Source organism: Oreochromis niloticus, linkage group LG20 (genome assembly GCF_001858045.2).
Source record: "Oreochromis niloticus isolate F11D_XX linkage group LG20, O_niloticus_UMD_NMBU, whole genome shotgun sequence".
NCBI lineage: Eukaryota > Metazoa > Chordata > Actinopteri > Cichliformes > Cichlidae > Oreochromis > Oreochromis niloticus.
Genome location: NC_031984.2, coordinates 6,116,119 through 6,138,382, shown reverse-complemented (window position 1 = coordinate 6,138,382; position 22,264 = coordinate 6,116,119). Strand labels below are relative to the sequence as shown.

The 22,264-nt window shown below is 39.6% G+C and overlaps 1 protein-coding gene across 1 annotated transcript in view; it reads left to right on the top strand.

Moving 5' to 3' along the window:
• Positions 1-22,264, top strand: part of LOC102079644 (deleted in malignant brain tumors 1 protein) — a 75,774-nt gene that overhangs the window by 5,474 nt on the left and 48,036 nt on the right. Inside the window, exons 3-14 of the mRNA XM_025901437.1 lie at positions 2,894-2,971; positions 3,995-4,429; positions 5,250-5,669; positions 5,980-6,041; positions 9,187-9,445; positions 10,266-10,685; positions 10,996-11,316; positions 12,157-12,576; positions 12,887-13,207; positions 14,044-14,463; positions 15,284-15,703; positions 16,014-16,334. Coding sequence (XP_025757222.1) covers positions 2,894-2,971; positions 3,995-4,429; positions 5,250-5,669; positions 5,980-6,041; positions 9,187-9,445; positions 10,266-10,685; positions 10,996-11,316; positions 12,157-12,576; positions 12,887-13,207; positions 14,044-14,463; positions 15,284-15,703; positions 16,014-16,334 — 3,897 coding nt within the window. The remainder of the gene's footprint in view (positions 1-2,893; positions 2,972-3,994; positions 4,430-5,249; positions 5,670-5,979; positions 6,042-9,186; positions 9,446-10,265; positions 10,686-10,995; positions 11,317-12,156; positions 12,577-12,886; positions 13,208-14,043; positions 14,464-15,283; positions 15,704-16,013; positions 16,335-22,264) is intronic.

Sequence of the window (22,264 nt, the reverse complement as noted above, 5' to 3'; positions counted from 1 at the left end):
CATGAGAACAACACTAGAGACACACTGAAACTGGGAAAACTAAGGAGACCAAGAACACTGTGTAAACTAAAAGACTATGACACTCTGTGAAAGAACTATGAAAAACTATGAGCACAGAGTAACTAGGAATGCTTTGAAACACAGTGAAACAACGAGGGAAAACTATGAAGTCTGTGGCAAGGATAACAGACGACCTGACAAAGAACAGTTAGAGACAAAGGACTTAAATATACACATGAGATGATCAGGGAAAGTGGAGACATTGAGGAAACAGCTGACTAGGATGAACATAATAATCCACAGGAAATGTAAACCAAAACACAAAGACATGAAAACTGGACTTTCAAAATAAACAGGAAAACATGACAAGATGCAGGCTTACACAAATTTGACAACATTAACCAGGCAGGCAAGAAACATAACCAATAACACCTAATAAACAGCAAGGGGAACTTTAACACAGGAGAAGATGACACAAAGAAATTAAGAAGCAAAGGACTAACAGCAACCTAGAAATTGACTGGATGAGCTAAGCTGAAACTAGAACACAAATGAATACAAAATGACACATTAACAACCCACATACTGGGTCACATGACCCAGTACCGTGACATTAGTTGGTATTGATATGGCAAATAACTTTAAGTAATAGTAATAAATCACACTGCAGTAGTACATTTGTGTAATTGTAAAAAGCATGATAATATATGAAGTAATCCAAAGTATTCAGAATACGTTACTCTCATTGAGTAACGTAATGGAATACGTTACAAAATACATTTTGGGGCATGTAATCTGTAATCTGTAGTGGAATACATTTTAAAAGTAACCTTCCCAACACTGCTGAGGTATTCATTAAGCACAAGGTTGGTTATGGCCATCTTCCTGATGTACTCATGGATATTTGTTGTCTTATCCTGAACAGCGGTTCTGACACTCACCAGTCCTTGGCCTCCTTCCTTCCGTCTTGGGGTGAAACCCTTCATCCATGATCTAGAACCTTTCTTATCTTGATGTCAGTGGCTTCTATCTCCTCCTTTGGCCAGCTTATTATCCTAGCAGGGTATGTGATCACGGGCAGGACATAGGTATTGATTGCCCGAATCTTGTTCTTTCTATTACAGCTGACTTCTCAGGACTTGCCTGACCCTCTGCAGGTATTTGGTGGTTGCAGCTTACCTGCGGCCTCTTTGTGGTTCCCATTTTCCTGTGGAGATTCCTAGATACTTGTTGCCAATGTTACCATCTAGTAGTACAATCCCCTCAGTTCTGACTACCTTACAACTACACTTCTCCAATCCGAATTGCATTCCAATGTTGTTGCTGTGTATCCTGGTGGTGCTCTGTCTACCAGTAGCTGGTGGTGCTTTGCTCCTCTGGTATTCTTCCCAATTCCTTTATGTGTCTTTTTGAGGAATGTGCCTGTTCATCTTAGCCGCTGTGATGCGTGACAGGAGCTTCCATGTGGTTCTGAGGCAGGTTCTGGAGAACCCTTGGGGATCAAGACTGTCAGGCCTTCAGTTAGCCATTCTTGTCGGCTCTCATTGACTAGCAGCTGGTTCATTTGTACTGCCAGACGCTCATGGAGTGCAAGCAGATTCTTCAGCCAGTAATTGTGAATCATGTTGGGGCCTGGTGATGTCCAGTTCTTTATGCTGCAGAACCTTTCTTGGATGTCTACCAATGTGATGGTTACTGGACCATGCTCGGGTCCAGTAACAGCAGTGCTCATGAGCATTGCAGTTATGTGTTGAGCACTTATCACATACGCTCTTCCAGTATTGCTATGTCTCCAGCCTTGGTGGTGTTGTTCTCATATTCCCATGCCACTACGACTACACCTTGGATGTTCTGTGGAGAACAACTGGTTTATTCTCCTGCCTTCTATTTTTCTGGTATACCTCTTTGCTCGGCAGTTTCACAGCTTCTTGTACTTCTTAGGCACCTTCTTCATTGCACCTTTCTGTAGTCTAGTCTCATTCTCCATATAGGGTACTGCTCCTTGTGGCTGATCACTCACTGATCACTGCTGCTATGGTCAGCTGGTTAGTCTTGGTAATCATCGCAGTGCTGCATTCACATCATCTAGTAGATCCTCAGAGGGCACTTTACATAATCTTATTAATTGGCTACGGAGGTTGCAGGTTTTAAGCTTCGTCATGATGCCATCTTTCAGGTCAGTTATTCTCTCACTCAACGCTCCATCTTCCATTGCACTTGGGCGTTTCGTATCCAATCTTGGTGGGGTTGATGATGATATCACCTCTCTGACCTGCCATCCTGGCGCCCCCTTGCCGTAGCATTTGTGTTGTACCTCATCAATCTCTAGCCGTGACAGCAGTTCCTGCTTCCGAATTTGGAACACTGAGCTACTGGTTGTTTCGCCGTCAATCCTGATACTGGATATCGAAGATTCCAATTGGCTCCTTATCCTATTCATGTAGCCCCTTCCCTGGGGTGATCAGGTGTCAGGCCTAAGAACGCATACTGGATACAGTAACCCATGACTCCCATTCCAAAACTGCAACACAACAAAAATAAATAAATAATTATCCAAGTTCACATGCTGAAACAATTTTAAAAGCCTGATTTAACAAAAGTACAAAAAGCTGAAGATGTCATCACAAACAAGCTCAAATTCTAATTTCTTCTTCACAGCCTTTTAACATAATCTTTATCAGTAGATCGTTTGTGTAGGGAAGGATAACAAAGTTTTGATTTTTGCAAATTCAAATAATTAAGTGAAAATATGGCAAGTTTAACTACTAATTTTAAAACTTTATCACAATAAAATAAAGTAAATAATCTGTGTTCAATTAAATTATAAATATTATATTTTACTGTAGTATTTAACAGGACAATAGTAACTACTGATTGCTTATCTTTTTAACAGATCTTCAGGATGGAATCACTTGTCTTGCCAATCCAGAAACTCCCAACCATACAGAAATGGAAGGACGAAACACCACAGGTGGATGTTGGGCTGTAGCACAGAACTCAGGGCCCAATATACAAGCATTCCCTGAGTGCCCATTCCTTCTTTACTGATATATTTCATGCATCTGCTGCTTTTTTGTTTTTTTGGAAACAAACAATTGAGCTGACAACTGTACACAACAAACTGTAGCAGTCATTCAGGTAGCCAGTATTGAACGGTTCATATATCACATTTAATTTATAAGGGGAGAATGAGGAAAATTCACTTCTTCTTGTTTTATCATTATTATTATTATTATTATTATTATTATTATTATTATTATTATTATTATTAGTATATTTTGGCTGAATTTTAGCCATTTTCTGGTACTTTACTTTTACAGATTTCTACTTGAGATTTTATAGGCTCAAAATGATCTGTGGTCAGTTCAACACCTTGGAAATTTTAAATTGTTCATCTTATGATTTTTTTTTTGCCAGAATCTATGTTGTTGGAATCTATGTTGTTAAATCTGTCCCAGGCTTCACACACTCACAGTCTTGTACTCTAAATTGCCACCAATGCACCATCATAATGTGAAAGTGCGTGATAGTCAGAAATGTGCTTAAAGCAAAGAATAAAAGTGAGATGTATAAACTCAAACAGGTGTGGATCCCATGCTCCAGTAACTTGCAAAATGTGCAGTCCTTGGAAAGGCAATTGCTGCAATTGCTATTTTGGTGATATTCAGTGTGTAATTTGATAATCCATACAACTAATATCATGCTTGCAAGAGGCAAAGCATGACATAATCACTGTGGACCAGCGTGTCTATTACTGAGGAATACTGGTCAAACCTGCTACGGAAACTATTGCATCTACAACCTTGTGTAGCCTGTCATATGAAAGCATGCATACTGTGTTGGAACTGGAACACTTTTCATGTGGGTGCACTGAAGCAAATCACTTATTTTTGTTATGTTGTTCTTAAAATAAACTGTTTATAAAAAAATATGGTTTAAGCATCATTGCTGCACTACTATTATTTATTTGTATTTCTTTTTCAATGTCAAACAGAAGTGAACTCAACAGATCTGGGCTTTGGCTTATCCACACCTACTTCAAGACCGCAGACCTCTCCATCCGTTCCGGTTAATGTCACTGGTACAACAGCAGTGGACAACAGCACAGCAGTTGAGGGGGAGGTCCGCCTGGTAAACAACAGTTACGGCTCCTGCTCTGGCAGGGTGGAGATCTTCCACAGAGGCCAGTGGGGGACAGTGTGTGATGATTCTTGGGGCCTGGAAGATGCTCAGGTGGTATGTAGGCAACTGGGCTGTGGTAGGGTCCTGTCCATACCAACTAATACACAATTTGGTGCAGGCAGAGGGCCCATCTGGATGGATGATGTGACATGCACAGGCTGGGAATCCAACCTGTTTGAGTGTCGCCACTCAGGGTTTGGATCTCACAACTGCGGCCACAGTGAAGACTCCGGTGTCATATGTGAAGGTAAATTCCAGAAGGTGGACACACTGAGGTCCCACTGTTTTCCTCTGTGTCCATGCTGCAAAGATTATTATACAATAACATAACAACAATAATAACATATCATGTTATATACTTTAGCATACTCCTCCTCAGAAGCTGACTACATCCATGTCAAATGTGGTCAGAAAAAGACCTTGATTTTCCCTGAATGCAAAAATTATGAGTATTCATATAATGATGTCCTCCGGTGGCAGACAATTCACCACGAAATATGAAGCTATTTTTAAGGGAGAAGGAAAACTTGAATATTCATAATATTCATAACTGTTGGCCCTCATGAAATATTTCAGTGAAACAACCCAATCACTGCAATTTAGTTACAGTCATGAAATTTGGAGCCATCAGTTATTATTGAAAAACAAAAAAATGCTTCTTTGGGCAATAACTTAGACCCAGGAGGACGTCCACCATTATTAATTTAAGTTTATATTATACTGATGTTTCCATTATTGCCTCTTCAATTAACACATTCATGGTGAATATTTAATGAGATCAAGATAATCTTTCATTCATTTCATCTAAAGACTTTTTATTTGAGTTTTGCTGGGAGGGTTTCTCTGTGGCAGTACAACAAATGTCTTTATTTCGCAATACCACATAAAACTGATAAACTCAAATGTGTAATCTCAAATTTGTCTCTGAATTGATACATTTTAAATATGAATACACGCTAACAAATTAATTAAAAAATTTTGTTTTCAAACTGTTTTTAACAAAATTCCTTCAGCACAGCTGTACTGTTATTATTATTTATGTGTATTTCTTTGTTAATTGTAAACAGACCCTGGATTTCCTTATTCCACACCTGCTTCAATACCACAGACCTCTCCAGCTTTTCAGGTTAATGTCACTGGTTCAACAGCAGTGGACAACAGCACAGCAGTTGAGTGGGCGGTCCGCCTGGTAAATAGGGCTTACGGCTCCTGCTCTGGCAGGGTGGAGATCTTCCACAGAGGCCAGTGGGGGACAGTGTGTGATGATTCTTGGGGTCTGGAGGATGCTCAGGTGGTATGTAGGCAGCTGGGCTGTGGTAGGGTCCTCTCAGCATCAACTAATGCACGATTTGGACAAGGCAGAGGACCCATCTGGATGGATGATGTGTCATGCACAGGCCGGGAATCCAACCTGTTTGAGTGTCGCCACTCAGGGTTTGGATCTCACAACTGCGGCCACAGTGAAGATGCTGGTGTCATCTGTGAAGGTAAATTTGAGAAGGTGGATGGACTCAAGTTTCTACCTATTTGACTTTTGTCCCTGATAACATTTTTAGTGAGAGGTTTTCAGTGACCAACTATTACACATTTATATTCACTTTACACTAAAATATTTTACCTACAGGCTCTTCGACATTGAATGCTTTAGTTTTGTTAAATATTTGAAGTTGAAGGAAAGTGGAGTTTGAATTGGGTAATTTGCAATGTTAATCTACCTGTTTATAGGGGCTAATTCCAAAATTATTATTGTTTTCTTGCATTTCTTTAGTTTTTTGTATGTATTCCCCTTTATCACAGAATCTCAAGGGAATGTCCGCTTGGTTAATGGAGGACATGGCTCCTGCTCTGGCAGGGTGGAGATCTTCCACAGAGGCCAGTGGGGACAGTGTGTGATGATTCTTGGGGCCTGGAGGATGCTCAGGTGGTATGTAGGCAGCTGGGCTGTGGTAGGGTCCTCTCTGCACCAACTAATGCAAAATTTGGAGCGGGCAGAGGATCCATCTGGATGGATGATGTGCGATGCACAGGCTGGGAATCCAACCTGTTTGAGTGTCGCCACTCAGGGTTTGGATCTCACGACTGCAGCCACAGTGAAGATGCTGGTGTCATCTGTGAAGGTAAATTTGAGAAGGTGGAGACACTGAGGTCCCATTTTTTTACTCTGTGTCTATGCTGCAAAGTTTAATATACAATAATAGAAATATTATATGTTTTATTTACATTAAAGTCTGCTACCCACATGTGTTGTTATATTAAATATTTTTTCTCATTAAACATCAATATTTATCAATTGTTAGAGCGCCAATTAGATGTAAGAGAACATATTATGTTATATACTTTAGCATACTCCTGCTCAGAAGCTGACTACATCCATCTCAAATGTGGTCAGAAAAATGACCTTGATTTCCTCTGAATGCAAAAATTGTCGGTTTTCATATAATGATGCCCTCTGGTGGCCGACAAGTCACCACGAAACATGAAGTAATTGTTAAGGGAGGAGGAAAACTTGAATATTCTTAAAACTTGGTTGAAACTTCCATGATTCTGTTGAAATATTTCATTAAAACAACCCAATCTCTGCATTTTAGTTACAGTCAAGTAGCACTCCAAGTTGATAATATACTGATGTTTCCATTATTGCCCTTAGCAATAACAAATTCCTGCTAAACATTAAATAAAATAAGATACTCTTTCATTCATTTCATCTACAGACTTTTTATTTGAGATTTGCTGGTAGAGTTTCTCTGTGGCAGTACGTCAAATGTCTTTGTGTGTCAATAGCACATAAAGCTGTTAAAACTCAAATGTGTGATGTCAAATTTGTCTCAATATGTTTAAATTTCAAATATGATGACAAGCTAACAAATTAATTTTTTAAAATCTTGTTATCAAATTCTTTATCGCAAAATTTCATTAGCACAACTGCACTATTATCATTTTCTTTGTTAATTGTAAACAGACCCTGGATTTCCTTATTCCACACCTGCTTCAATACCACAGACCTCTCCAGCTTTTCAGGTTAATGTCACTGGTTCAACAGCAGTGGACAACAGCACAGCAGTTGAGTGGGCGGTCCGCCTGGTAAATAGGGCTTACGGTTCCTGCTCTGGCAGGGTGGAGATCTTCCACAGAGGCCAGTGGGGACAGTGTGTGATGATTCTTGGGGCCTGGAGGATGCTCAGGTGGTATGTAGGCAACTGGGCTGTGGTGGGGTCCTCTCAGCATCAACTAATGCACGATTTGGACAAGGCAGAGGACCCATCTGGATGGATGATGTGTCATGCACAGGCAGGGAATCCAACCTGTTTGAGTGTCGCCACTCAGGGTTTGGATCTCACAACTGCGGCCACAGTGAAGATGCTGGTGTCATCTGTGAAGGTAAATTTGAGAAGGTGGATGGACTCAAGTTTCTACCTATTTGACTTTTGTTCCTGATAAAATTTTTAGTGAGAGGTTTTCAGTGACCAACTATTACACATTTATATTCACTTTACACTAAAATATTTTACCTACAGGCTCTTCGACATTGAATGCTTCAGTTTTGTTAAATATTTAAAGTTGAAGGAAAGTGGAGTTTGAATTGGGTAATTTGCAATGTTAATCTACCTGTTTATAGGGGCTAATTCCAAAATTATTATTGTTTTCTTGCATTTCTTTAGTTTTTTGTATGTATTCCCCTTTATCACAGAATCTCAAGGGAATGTTCGCTTGGTTAATGGAGGACATGGCTCCTGCTCTGGCAGGGTGGAGATCTTCCACAGAGGCCAGTGGGGGACAGTGTGTGATGATTCTTGGGGCCTGGAGGATGCTCAGGTGGTATGTAGGCAGCTGGGCTGTGGTAGGGTCCTCTCTGCACCAACTAATGCAAAATTTGGAGCGGGCAGAGGGCCCATCTGGATGGATGATGTGAGATGCACAGGCCGGGAATCCAACCTGTTTGAGTGTCGCCACTCAGGGTTTGGATCTCACGACTGCGGCCACAGTGAAGATGCTGGTGTCATCTGTGAAGGTAAATTTGAGAAGGTGGAGACACTGAGGTCCCATTTTTTTACTCTGTGTCTATGCTGCAAAGTTTAATATACAATAATAGAAATATATATGTTTTATTTACATTAAAGTCTGCTACCCACATGTGTTGTTATATTAAATATTTTTTCTCATTAAACATCAATATTTATCAATTGTTAGAGCGCCAATTAGATGTAAGAGAACATATTATGTTATATACTTTAGCATACTCCTGCTCAGAAGCTGACTACATCCATCTCAAATATGGTCAGAAAAATTACCTTGATTTCCTCTGAATGCAAAAATTGTCGGTTTTCATATAATGATGCCCTCTGGTGGCCGACAAGTCACCACGAAACATGAAGTAATTGTTAAGGGAGGAGGAAAACTTGAATATTCTTAAAACTTGGTTGAAACTTCCATGATTCTGTTGAAATATTTCATTAAAACAACCCAATCTCTGCATTTTAGTTACAGTCAAGTAGCACTCCAAGTTGATAATATACTGATGTTTCCATTATTGCCCCTAGCAATAACAAATTCCTGCTAAACATTAAATAAGATAATCTTTCATTCATTTCATCTACAGACTTTTTATTTGAGATTTGCTGGTAGAGTTTCTCTGTGGCAGTACGTCAAATGTCTTTGTGTGTCAATAGCACATAAAGCTGTTAAAACTCAAATGTGTGATGTCAAATTTGTCTCAATATGTTTAAATTTCAAATATGATGACAAGCTAACAAATTAATTTTTTAAATCTTGTTATCAAATTCTTTATCGCAAAATTTCATTAGCACAACTGCACTATTATCATTTTCTTTGTTAATTGTAAACAGACCCTGGATTTCCTTATTCCACACCTGCTTCAAGAACACAGACCTCTCCAGCTTTTCAGGTTAATGTCACTGGTTCAACAGCAGTGGACAACAGCACAGGAGTTGAGGGGAGGTCCGCCTGGTAAACAACAGTTACGGCTCCTGCTCTGGCAGGGTGGAGATCTTCCACAGAGGCCAGTGGGGGACAGTGTGTGATGATTCTTGGGGCCTGGAGGATGCTCAGGTGGTATGTAGGCAACTGGGCTGTGGTGGGGTCCTCTCCATACCAACTAATACACAATTTGGACAGGGCACAGGACCCATCTGGATGGATGATGTGACATGCACAGGCTGGGAATCCAACCTGTTTGAGTGTCGCCACCCAGGGTTTGGATATCACAACTGTGGCCACAATGAAGACGCCGGTGTCATATGTGAAGGTAAATTCCAGAAGGTGGACACACTGAGGTCCCACTGTTTTCCTCTGTGTCCATGCTGCAAAGATTATTATACAATAACATAACAACAATAATAACATATCATGTTATATACTTTAGCATACTCCTCCTCAGAAGCTGACTACATCCATGTCAAATGTGGTCAGAAAAAGACCTTGATTTTCCCTGAATGCAAAAATTATGAGTATTCATATAATGATGTCCTCCGGTGGCAGACAATTCACCACGAAATATGAAGCTATTTTTAAGGGAGAAGGAAAACTTGAATATTCATAATATTCATAACTGTTGGCCCTCATGAAATATTTCAGTGAAACAACCCAATCACTGCAATTTAGTTACAGTCATGAAATTTGGAGCCATCAGTTATTATTGAAAAACAAAAAAATGCTTCTTTGGGCAATAACTTAGACCCAGGAGGACGTCCACCATTATTAATTTAAGTTTATATTATACTGATGTTTCCATTATTGCCTCTTCAATTAACACATTCATGGTGAATATTTAATGAGATCAAGATAATCTTTCATTCATTTCATCTAAAGACTTTTTATTTGAGTTTTGCTGGGAGGGTTTCTCTGTGGCAGTACAACAAATGTCTTTATTTCGCAATACCACATAAAACTGATAAACTCAAATGTGTAATCTCAAATTTGTCTCTGAATTGATACATTTTAAATATGAATACACGCTAACAAATTAATTAAAAAATTTTGTTTTCAAACTGTTTTTAACAAAATTCCTTCAGCACAGCTGTACTGTTATTATTATTTATGTGTATTTCTTTGTTAATTGTAAACAGACCCTGGATTTCCTTATTCCACACCTGCTTCAATACCACAGACCTCTCCAGCTTTTCAGGTTAATGTCACTGGTTCAACAGCAGTGGACAACAGCACAGCAGTTGAGTGGGCGGTCCGCCTGGTAAATAGGGCTTACGGCTCCTGCTCTGGCAGGGTGGAGATCTTCCACAGAGGCCAGTGGGGGACAGTGTGTGATGATTCTTGGGGTCTGGAGGATGCTCAGGTGGTATGTAGGCAGCTGGGCTGTGGTAGGGTCCTCTCAGCATCAACTAATGCACGATTTGGACAAGGCAGAGGACCCATCTGGATGGATGATGTGTCATGCACAGGCCGGGAATCCAACCTGTTTGAGTGTCGCCACTCAGGGTTTGGATCTCACAACTGCGGCCACAGTGAAGATGCTGGTGTCATCTGTGAAGGTAAATTTGAGAAGGTGGATGGACTCAAGTTTCTACCTATTTGACTTTTGTCCCTGATAACATTTTTAGTGAGAGGTTTTCAGTGACCAACTATTACACATTTATATTCACTTTACACTAAAATATTTTACCTACAGGCTCTTCGACATTGAATGCTTTAGTTTTGTTAAATATTTGAAGTTGAAGGAAAGTGGAGTTTGAATTGGGTAATTTGCAATGTTAATCTACCTGTTTATAGGGGCTAATTCCAAAATTATTATTGTTTTCTTGCATTTCTTTAGTTTTTTGTATGTATTCCCCTTTATCACAGAATCTCAAGGGAATGTCCGCTTGGTTAATGGAGGACATGGCTCCTGCTCTGGCAGGGTGGAGATCTTCCACAGAGGCCAGTGGGGGACAGTGTGTGATGATTCTTGGGGCCTGGAGGATGCTCAGGTGGTATGTAGGCAGCTGGGCTGTGGTAGGGTCCTCTCTGCACCAACTAATGCAAAATTTGGAGCGGGCAGAGGATCCATCTGGATGGATGATGTGCGATGCACAGGCTGGGAATCCAACCTGTTTGAGTGTCGCCACTCAGGGTTTGGATCTCACGACTGCAGCCACAGTGAAGATGCTGGTGTCATCTGTGAAGGTAAATTTGAGAAGGTGGAGACACTGAGGTCCATTTTTTACTCTGTGTCTATGCTGCAAAGTTTAATATACAATAATAGAAATATTATATGTTTTATTTACATTAAAGTCTGCTACCCACATGTGTTGTTATATTAAATATTTTTTCTCATTAAACATCAATATTTATCAATTGTTAGAGCGCCAATTAGATGTAAGAGAACATATTATGTTATATACTTTAGCATACTCCTGCTCAGAAGCTGACTACATCCATCTCAAATGTGGTCAGAAAAATGACCTTGATTTCCTCTGAATGCAAAAATTGTCGGTTTTCATATAATGATGCCCTCTGGTGGCCGACAAGTCACCACGAAACATGAAGTAATTGTTAAGGGAGGAGGAAAACTTGAATATTCTTAAAACTTGGTTGAAACTTCCATGATTCTGTTGAAATATTTCATTAAAACAACCCAATCTCTGCATTTTAGTTACAGTCAAGTAGCACTCCAAGTTGATAATATACTGATGTTTCCATTATTGCCCTTAGCAATAACAAATTCCTGCTAAACATTAAATAAAATAAGATACTCTTTCATTCATTTCATCTACAGACTTTTTATTTGAGATTTGCTGGTAGAGTTTCTCTGTGGCAGTACGTCAAATGTCTTTGTGTGTCAATAGCACATAAAGCTGTTAAAACTCAAATGTGTGATGTCAAATTTGTCTCAATATGTTTAAATTTCAAATATGATGACAAGCTAACAAATTAATTTTTTAAAATCTTGTTATCAAATTCTTTATCGCAAAATTTCATTAGCACAACTGCACTATTATCATTTTCTTTGTTAATTGTAAACAGACCCTGGATTTCCTTATTCCACACCTGCTTCAATACCACAGACCTCTCCAGCTTTTCAGGTTAATGTCACTGGTTCAACAGCAGTGGACAACAGCACAGCAGTTGAGTGGGCGGTCCGCCTGGTAAATAGGGCTTACGGTTCCTGCTCTGGCAGGGTGGAGATCTTCCACAGAGGCCAGTGGGGGACAGTGTGTGATGATTCTTGGGGCCTGGAGGATGCTCAGGTGGTATGTAGGCAACTGGGCTGTGGTGGGGTCCTCTCAGCATCAACTAATGCACGATTTGGACAAGGCAGAGGACCCATCTGGATGGATGATGTGTCATGCACAGGCAGGGAATCCAACCTGTTTGAGTGTCGCCACTCAGGGTTTGGATCTCACAACTGCGGCCACAGTGAAGATGCTGGTGTCATCTGTGAAGGTAAATTTGAGAAGGTGGATGGACTCAAGTTTCTACCTATTTGACTTTTGTCCCTGATAAAATTTTTAGTGAGAGGTTTTCAGTGACCAACTATTACACATTTATATTCACTTTACACTAAAATATTTTACCTACAGGCTCTTCGACATTGAATGCTTCAGTTTTGTTAAATATTTAAAGTTGAAGGAAAGTGGAGTTTGAATTGGGTAATTTGCAATGTTAATCTACCTGTTTATAGGGGCTAATTCCAAAATTATTATTGTTTTCTTGCATTTCTTTAGTTTTTTGTATGTATTCCCCTTTATCACAGAATCTCAAGGGAATGTTCGCTTGGTTAATGGAGGACATGGCTCCTGCTCTGGCAGGGTGGAGATCTTCCACAGAGGCCAGTGGGGGACAGTGTGTGATGATTCTTGGGGCCTGGAGGATGCTCAGGTGGTATGTAGGCAGCTGGGCTGTGGTAGGGTCCTCTCTGCACCAACTAATGCAAAATTTGGAGCGGGCAGAGGGCCCATCTGGATGGATGATGTGAGATGCACAGGCCGGGAATCCAACCTGTTTGAGTGTCGCCACTCAGGGTTTGGATCTCACGACTGCGGCCACAGTGAAGATGCTGGTGTCATCTGTGAAGGTAAATTTGAGAAGGTGGAGACACTGAGGTCCCATTTTTTTACTCTGTGTCTATGCTGCAAAGTTTAATATACAATAATAGAAATATTATATGTTTTATTTACATTAAAGTCTGCTACCCACATGTGTTGTTATATTAAATATTTTTTCTCATTAAACATCAATATTTATCAATTGTTAGAGCGCCAATTAGATGTAAGAGAACATATTATGTTATATACTTTAGCATACTCCTGCTCAGAAGCTGACTACATCCATCTCAAATATGGTCAGAAAAATTACCTTGATTTCCTCTGAATGCAAAAATTGTCGGTTTTCATATAATGATGCCCTCTGGTGGCCGACAAGTCACCACGAAACATGAAGTAATTGTTAAGGGAGGAGGAAAACTTGAATATTCTTAAAACTTGGTTGAAACTTCCATGATTCTGTTGAAATATTTCATTAAAACAACCCAATCTCTGCATTTTAGTTACAGTCAAGTAGCACTCCAAGTTGATAATATACTGATGTTTCCATTATTGCCCCTAGCAATAACAAATTCCTGCTAAACATTAAATAAGATAATCTTTCATTCATTTCATCTACAGACTTTTTATTTGAGATTTGCTGGTAGAGTTTCTCTGTGGCAGTACGTCAAATGTCTTTGTGTGTCAATAGCACATAAAGCTGTTAAAACTCAAATGTGTGATGTCAAATTTGTCTCAATATGTTTAAATTTCAAATATGATGACAAGCTAACAAATTAATTTTTTAAATCTTGTTATCAAATTCTTTATCGCAAAATTTCATTAGCACAACTGCACTATTATCATTTTCTTTGTTAATTGTAAACAGACCCTGGATTTCCTTATTCCACACCTGCTTCAAGAACACAGACCTCTCCAGCTTTTCAGGTTAATGTCACTGGTTCAACAGCAGTGGACAACAGCACAGGAGTTGAGGGGGAGGTCCGCCTGGTAAACAACAGTTACGGCTCCTGCTCTGGCAGGGTGGAGATCTTCCACAGAGGCCAGTGGGGGACAGTGTGTGATGATTCTTGGGGCCTGGAGGATGCTCAGGTGGTATGTAGGCAACTGGGCTGTGGTAGGGTCCTCTCCATACCAACTAATACACAATTTGGACAGGGCACAGGACCCATCTGGATGGATGATGTGACATGCACAGGCTGGGAATCCAACCTGTTTGAGTGTCGCCACTCAGGGTTTGGATCTCACAACTGTGGCCACAATGAAGACGCCGGTGTCATATGTGAAGGTAAATTCCAGAAGGTGGACACACTGAGGTCCCACTGTTTTCCTCTGTGTCCATGCTGCAAAGATTATTATACAATAACATAACAACAATAATAACATATCATGTTATATACTTTAGCATACTCCTCCTCAGAAGCTGACTACATCCATGTCAAATGTGGTCAGAAAAAGACCTTGATTTTCCCTGAATGCAAAAATTATGAGTATTCATATAATGATGTCCTCCGGTGGCAGACAATTCACCACGAAATATGAAGCTATTTTTAAGGGAGAAGGAAAACTTGAATATTCATAATATTCATAACTGTTGGCCCTCATGAAATATTTCAGTGAAACAACCCAATCACTGCAATTTAGTTACAGTCATGAAATTTGGAGCCATCAGTTATTATTGAAAAACAAAAAAATGCTTCTTTGGGCAATAACTTAGACCCAGGAGGACGTCCACCTTTATTAATTTAAGTTTATATTATACTGATGTTTCCATTATTGCCTCTTCAATTAACACATTCATGGTGAATATTTAATGAGATCAAGATAATCTTTCATTTGTTTCATCGAAAGACTTTTTATTTGAGTTTTGCTGGGAGGGTTTCTCTGTGGCAGTACAACAAATGTCTTTATTTCGCAATACCACATAAAACTGATAAACTCAAATGTGTAATCTCAAATTTGTCTCTGAATTGATACATTTTAAATATGAATACACGCTAACAAATTAATTAAAAAATTTTGTTTTCAAACTGTTTTTAACAAAATTCCTTCAGCACAGCTGTACTGTTATTATTATTTATGTGTATTTCTTTGTTAATTGTAAACAGACCCTGGATTTCCTTATTCCACACCTGCTTCAATACCACAGACCTCTCCAGCTTTTCAGGTTAATGTCACTGGTTCAACAGCAGTGGACAACAGCACAGCAGTTGAGTGGGCGGTCCGCCTGGTAAATAGGGCTTACGGCTCCTGCTCTGGCAGGGTGGAGATCTTCCACAGAGGCCAGTGGGGGACAGTGTGTGATGATTCTTGGGGCCTGGAGGATGCTCAGGTGGTATGTAGGCAACTGGGCTGTGGTGGGGTCCTCTCAGCATCAACTAATGCACGATTTGGACAAGGCAGAGGACCCATCTGGATGGATGATGTGTCATGCACAGGCAGGGAATCCAACCTGTTTGAGTGTCGCCACTCAGGGTTTGGATCTCACAACTGCGGCCACAGTGAAGATGCTGGTGTCATCTGTGAAGGTAAATTTGAGAAGGTGGATGGACTCAAGTTTCTACCTATTTGACTTTTGTCCCTGATAACATTTTTAGTGAGAGGTTTTCAGTGACCAACTATTACACATTTATATTCACTTTACACTAAAATATTTTACCTACAGGCTCTTCGACATTGAATGCTTCAGTTTTGTTAAATATTTAAAGTTGAAGGAAAGTGGAGTTTGAATTGGGTAATTTGCAATGTTAATCTACCTGTTTATAGGAGCTAATTCCAAAATTATTATTGTTTTCTTGCATTTCTTTAGTTTTTTGTATGTATTCCCCTTTATCACAGAATCTCAAGGGAATGTCCGCTTGGTTAATGGAGGACATGGCTCCTGCTCTGGCAGGGTGGAGATCTTCCACAGTGGGCAGTGGGGGACAGTGTGTGATGATTCTTGGGGTCTGGAGGATGCTCAGGTGGTATGTAGGCAGCTGGGCTGTGGTAGGGTCCTCTCTGCACCAACTAATGCAAAATTTGGAGCGGGCAGAGGATCCATCTGGATGGATGATGTGCGATGCACAGGCTGGGAATCCAACCTGTTTGAGTGTCGCCACTCAGGGTTTGGATCTCACGACTGCAGCCACAGTGAAGATGCTGGTGTCATCTGTGAAGGTAAATTTGAGAAGGTGGAGACACTGAGGTCCCATTTTTTTACTCTGTGTCTATGCTGCAAAGTTTATTATACAATAATAGAAATATTATATGTTTTATTTACATTAAAGTCTGCTACCCACATGTGTTGTTATATTAAATATTTTTTCTCATTAAACATCAATATTTATCAATTGTTAGAGCGCCAATTAGATGTAAGAGAACATATTATGTTATATACTTTAGCATACTCCTGCTCAGAAGCTGACTACATCCATCTCAAATATGGTCAGAAAAATGACCTTGATTTCCTCTGAATGCAAAAATTGTCGGTTTTCATATAATGATGCCCTCTGGTGGCCGACAAGTCACCACGAAACATGAAGTAATTGTTAAGGGAGGAGGAAAACTTGAATATTCTTAAAACTTGGTTGAAACTTCCATGATTCTGTTGAAATATTTCATTAAAACAACCCAATCTCTGCATTTTAGTTACAGTCAAGTAGCACTCCAAGTTGATAATATACTGATGTTTCCATTATTGCCCATTGCAATAACAAATTCCTGCTAAACATTAAATAAAATAAGATAATCTTTCATTCATTTCATCTACAGACTTTTTATTTGAGATTTGCTGGTAGAGTTTCTCTGTGGCAGTACGTCAAATGTCTTTGTGTGTCAATAGCACATAAAGCTGTTAAAACTCAAATGTGTGATGTCAAATTTGTCTCAATATGTTTAAATTTCAAATATGATGACAAGCTAACAAATTAATTTTTTAAAATCTTGTTATCAAATTCTTTATCGCAAAATTTCATTAGCACAACTGCACTATTATCATTTTCTTTGTTAATTGTAAACAGACCCTGGATTTCCTTATTCCACACCTGCTTCAAGAACACAGACCTCTCCAGCTTTTCAGGTTAATGTCACTGGTTCAACAGCAGTGGACAACAGCACAGGAGTTGAGGGGGCGGTCCGCCTGGTAAACAACAGTTACGGCTCCTGCTCTGGCAGGGTGGAGATCTTCCACAGAGGCCAGTGGGGGACAGTGTGTGATGATTCTTGGGGCCTGGAGGATGCTCAGGTGGTATGTAGGCAACTGGGCTGTGGTAGGGTCCTCTCCATACCAACTAATACACAATTTGGTGCAGGCAGAGGGCCCATCTGGATGGATGATGTGACATGCACAGGCTGGGAATCCAACCTGTTTGAGTGTCGCCACTCAGGGTTTGGATATCACAACTGTGGCCACAATGAAGACGCCGGTGTCATATGTGAAGGTAAATTCCAGAAGGTGGACACACTGAGGTCCCACTGTTTTCCTCTGTGTCCATGCTGCAAAGATTATTATACAATAACATAACAACAATAATAACATATCATGTTATATACTTTAGCATACTCCTCCTCAGAAGCTGACTACATCCATGTCAAATGTGGTCAGAAAAAGACCTTGATTTTCCCTGAATGCAAAAATTATGAGTATTCATATAATGATGTCCTCCGGTGGCAGACAATTCACCATGAAATATGAAGCTATTTTTAAGGGAGAAGGAAAACTTGAATATTCATAATATTCATAACTGTTGGCCCTCATGAAATATTTCAGTGAAACAACCCAATCACTGCAATTTAGTTACAGTCATGAAATTTGGAGCCATCAGTTATAATTGAAAAACAAAAAAATGCTTCTTTGGGCAATAACTTAGACCCAGGAGGACGTCCACCATTATTAATTTAAGTTTATATTATACTGATGTTTCCATTATTGCCTCTTCAATTAACACATTCATGGTGAATATTTAATGAGATCAAGATAATCTGTCATTCGTTTCATCTAAAGAATTTTTATTTGAGTTTTTGTTGGGAGGGTTTCTCTGTGGCAGTACAACAAATGTCTTTATTTCGCAATAGAACATAAAACTGTTAAAATTCAAATGTGTAATCTCAAATTTGTCTCTTAATGGATACATTTTAAATATGAATACACGCTAACAAGTTCATTTTTAAAATCTTGTTCTCAAACTGTTTTTAACAAATTTCCTTCAGCATCAGCGCAGTATTATAATTGATTTGTATTTCTTCTTCAATTATAAACAGAATCTGGATCTCCTTATTCCACACCTGCTTCAATACCACAGACCTCTCCATCCACCCCGGTAGATGTCACTGGTTCAACAGCAGTGGATAACAACACAGGAGTTGAGGGGGCGGTTCGCCTGGTAAATAGGGGTTACGGCTTCTGCTCTGGCAGGGTGGAGATCTTCCACAGAGGCCAGTGGGGGACAGTGTGTGATGATTCTTGGGGCCTGGAGGATGCTCAGGTGGTATGTAGGCAACTGGGCTGTGGTAGGGTCCTCTCAGCATCAACTAATGCACGATTTGGTGCAGGCAGAGGGCCCATCTGGATGGATGATGTGTCATGCACAGGCAGGGAATCCAACCTGTTTGAGTGTCGCCACTCAGGGTTTGGATCTCACAACTGTGGCCACAATGAAGACGCCGGTGTCGTCTGTGAAGGTAAATTTGAGAAGGTGGAGACACTGAGGTCCCATTTTTTTAATCTGTGTCCGTGGTTCAAGGTTTATTATGCAATAATAGAAATCTTGTATGTTTGATTGACATTAAAGTCTGCTAGCCACAGGTTTTGTTATATCAAATATTTTGCCATTAAACATCAATATTTATCAATCGTTAGAGCGCCACCTAGATGTAAGGCCATGTTATATACTTTGGCCTACTCCTCCTCAGAAGCTGACTACATCCATCTCAAATGTGGTCAGAAAAATGACGTTGATTTCCCCCTAATGCAAAAACTATGGGTGTGGTTATATAATGATCTCCTCTGGTGGCAGACAGTTCACCACGAAATACAAAGTTATTGTTAAGGGAGAAGGAAAACTTGAATATTCATAAAACTTGGTTGAATCTTCCATGATTTTGTTGGCCCTCATGAAATATTTCGGTGAAACAACACAATCACTGCATTTTAGTTACAGTCATGAAATTTGGAGCCATCAGTTATTATTGAAAAACAAAAAAATGCTTCTTTGGTCAATAACCTAGGCCCAACAGGCTGTCCATTATTATTAATTTAACTACAGCATTTTACATTTTATTTGAGGGCGGCTTTCAAAAACCCAAGGTCACCTTACAAAAGAACAAAATTAATAAAAGGAGCAATAGTCATAAAATACATAAAATAAGTTAAAATTGCAAAACAGAACTTGACAACAGATAAAATCAACACTAAAGCGAATAAGCCAGTTTGAACAGATGTGTTTTGAGCTGTGACTTAAATACAGGAAGAGAGTCTACATTTCTTATGGCTGGAGGAAGAGAGTTCCGGAGGCGAGGAGCAGAGCGACTGAAGGCTCTGTTCCCCATAGTCATAAGATATGCGGACGGAACAGTAAGATGAATAGCAGATGAGGATCTGAGAGGGCAGGAAACAGTGGTGATATGAAGCAGGTCACACAAATAGGAAGGAGCAGATTTATGGATACTTGTATGTGAGAAGTAAGATTTTAAAGTTTATTCTGGCTTCTATGGGCAACCAGTGAAGCTGCTGAAGAACTGGGGTAATATGAGCTCTTGACGGAGTATGGGTTATGACCCGAGCTGCAGAATTTTGAAGAAGTTGGAGTTTATGAAGGGACCTTTTAGGGAGACCAAATAAGAGGGAATTGCAGTAATCAATACGTGACGTAATAAGACTATGGACAAGGATGGAGGCAGCATGGGGAGTAAGGAAGGGACGGAGTTGGTTAATATTACGTAAGTGGAAGTATGCAGACCGGGTTATGTAATTAATGTGAGACTGGAATGAAAGACTATTATCAATTATGACACCCAAACTCTGAACCTGAGGGGAGGGAAGGGTGGGAGAATTTTCAGTGTTAATGGAAAAACTGTGGGATTAAGATAGAGGCTGTACCAACAAGCAAAGCTTCTGTTTTATTTAAGTTTATGTTATGCTGATGTTTCCATTATTGCCTCTTCAATTAACACATTCATGGTGAATATTTAATAAGATCAAGATAATCTAAAGACTTTTTATTTGAGTTTTTGTTGGGAGGGTTTCTCTGTGGCAGTACAACAAATGTCTTTAATTCGCAATAGAACATAAAACTGTTAAAACTCAACTGTTAAAATTCAAATGTGTAATCTCAAATTTGTCTCTGAATTGATACATTTTAAATATGAATACACGCTAACAAGTTACATTTTTAAATCTTGTTCTCAAACTGTTTTTGACAAAATTCCTTCAGCATCAGCACAGTATTATAATTGATTTGTGTCTCTTCTTCAATTATAAACAGAATCTGGATCTCCTTATTCCACACCTGCTTCAATACCACAGACCTCTCCATCCACCCCGGTAGATGTCACTGGTTCAACATCAGTGGATAACAACACAGGAGTAAAGGGGGTGGTTCGCCTGGTAAATAGGGCTTACGGTTCCTGCTCTGGCAGGGTGGAGATCTTTCACAGAGGCCAGTGGGGGACAGTGTGTGATGATTCTTGGGGCCTGGAGGATGCTCAGGTGGTATGTAGGCAACTGGGCTGTGGTGGGGTCCTCTCAGCATCAACTAATGCACGATTTGGACAAGGCAGAGGGCCCATCTGGATGGATGATGTGTCATGTACAGGCAGGGAATCCAACCTGTTTGAGTGTCGCCACTCAGGGTTTGGATATCACAACTGCGCCCACAATGAAGACGCCGGTGTCATATGTGATGGTAAATTTTAGCAGCTGGAGAGTTTATCTTACCAACATGGAAATACTATGTTTGATGAAGTGTTATTGCATTGAATAATTTTCTCTTTCACAGCCCTTCTGTACCTGCTGCTTTTACTGTTGCTATTTACATAAATTAATCTTGAGATGAAGTTTACATCTCAGCTGAGATTTACTCCTTTCAGGTTACTTCCTCCTCACTTTTCATTGAATCGTATTAGTTCCCCATCCACATCATCAGTTTTTAATGACACCGAGACTACTGAATTTAAGGTTACAGCTCTCTTCTCATTAATTGAGCTTAGTCTGCAGAGCATATTTCTTGAAAAATTATAATTAACTGTTTAGTTGTTTTTCTTTCTTCTTTCTTTTAGAATAAACGCTAGTATGTGCATACGAAACAACCCATTAAAGTCCCTACACCGTCCTTAGTCCACTGCAACACAGTTCTGTGTAGGCTTGTTGGATTTTAGCACAGATTTATACAGTATATGGCATACCTGCTCCTCAACACACAACATAAGAAAGGTCAGTGGTAGACTTTCTCTATCACCCTTCATTCTTATTGAGAGTATAATTCATTTGCCAAAAAAAGACAAAATACAGAGCTTACTGATTATACTTTATTCTTGTAAATGCTTAATGCTAATCATCCAATAATATCATTAAAGAAAATTAGTCTGACATGCTGAAAGCAATGATATCTTATAACCTAAAAAAAAGATTTTTCACCCTCAATACACATGAAGCTTTCTTCAGCACAGCCTCTTAAGCAGGCTTTCTCTTTAAGTAGTCTTAATCTCCACCTCTACTGTGTTTCACAGATGGCTGTAAGCACTCACCGTTGTACCTCTTTCCTGACCTGTAAACTGCCTAAGCCTTCCCAAGTAGTTTCCCTGCCTCCTCTTTTTTTGTTGAAACATGTAATTTTTCATAGTTTTTTAAGAAAAGTGGCATGTTTCAGCCAATAAGTTTTTAGGAATCACCTCGTTGCTACAAAATTACTATTTTATGTCTGTCAAACTGTGCCATCATTGGCATTTTTTGTACATTCACCTACAGACGTGGACAAAATTGTTGGTACCCTTCGGTCAATGAAAGAAAAACTCACAATGGTCACAGAAATAACTTCAATCTGACAAAAGTAATAATAAATAAAAAATTCTATAAATCTTAACCAGTGAAAGTCAGACATTGCTTTTCAACC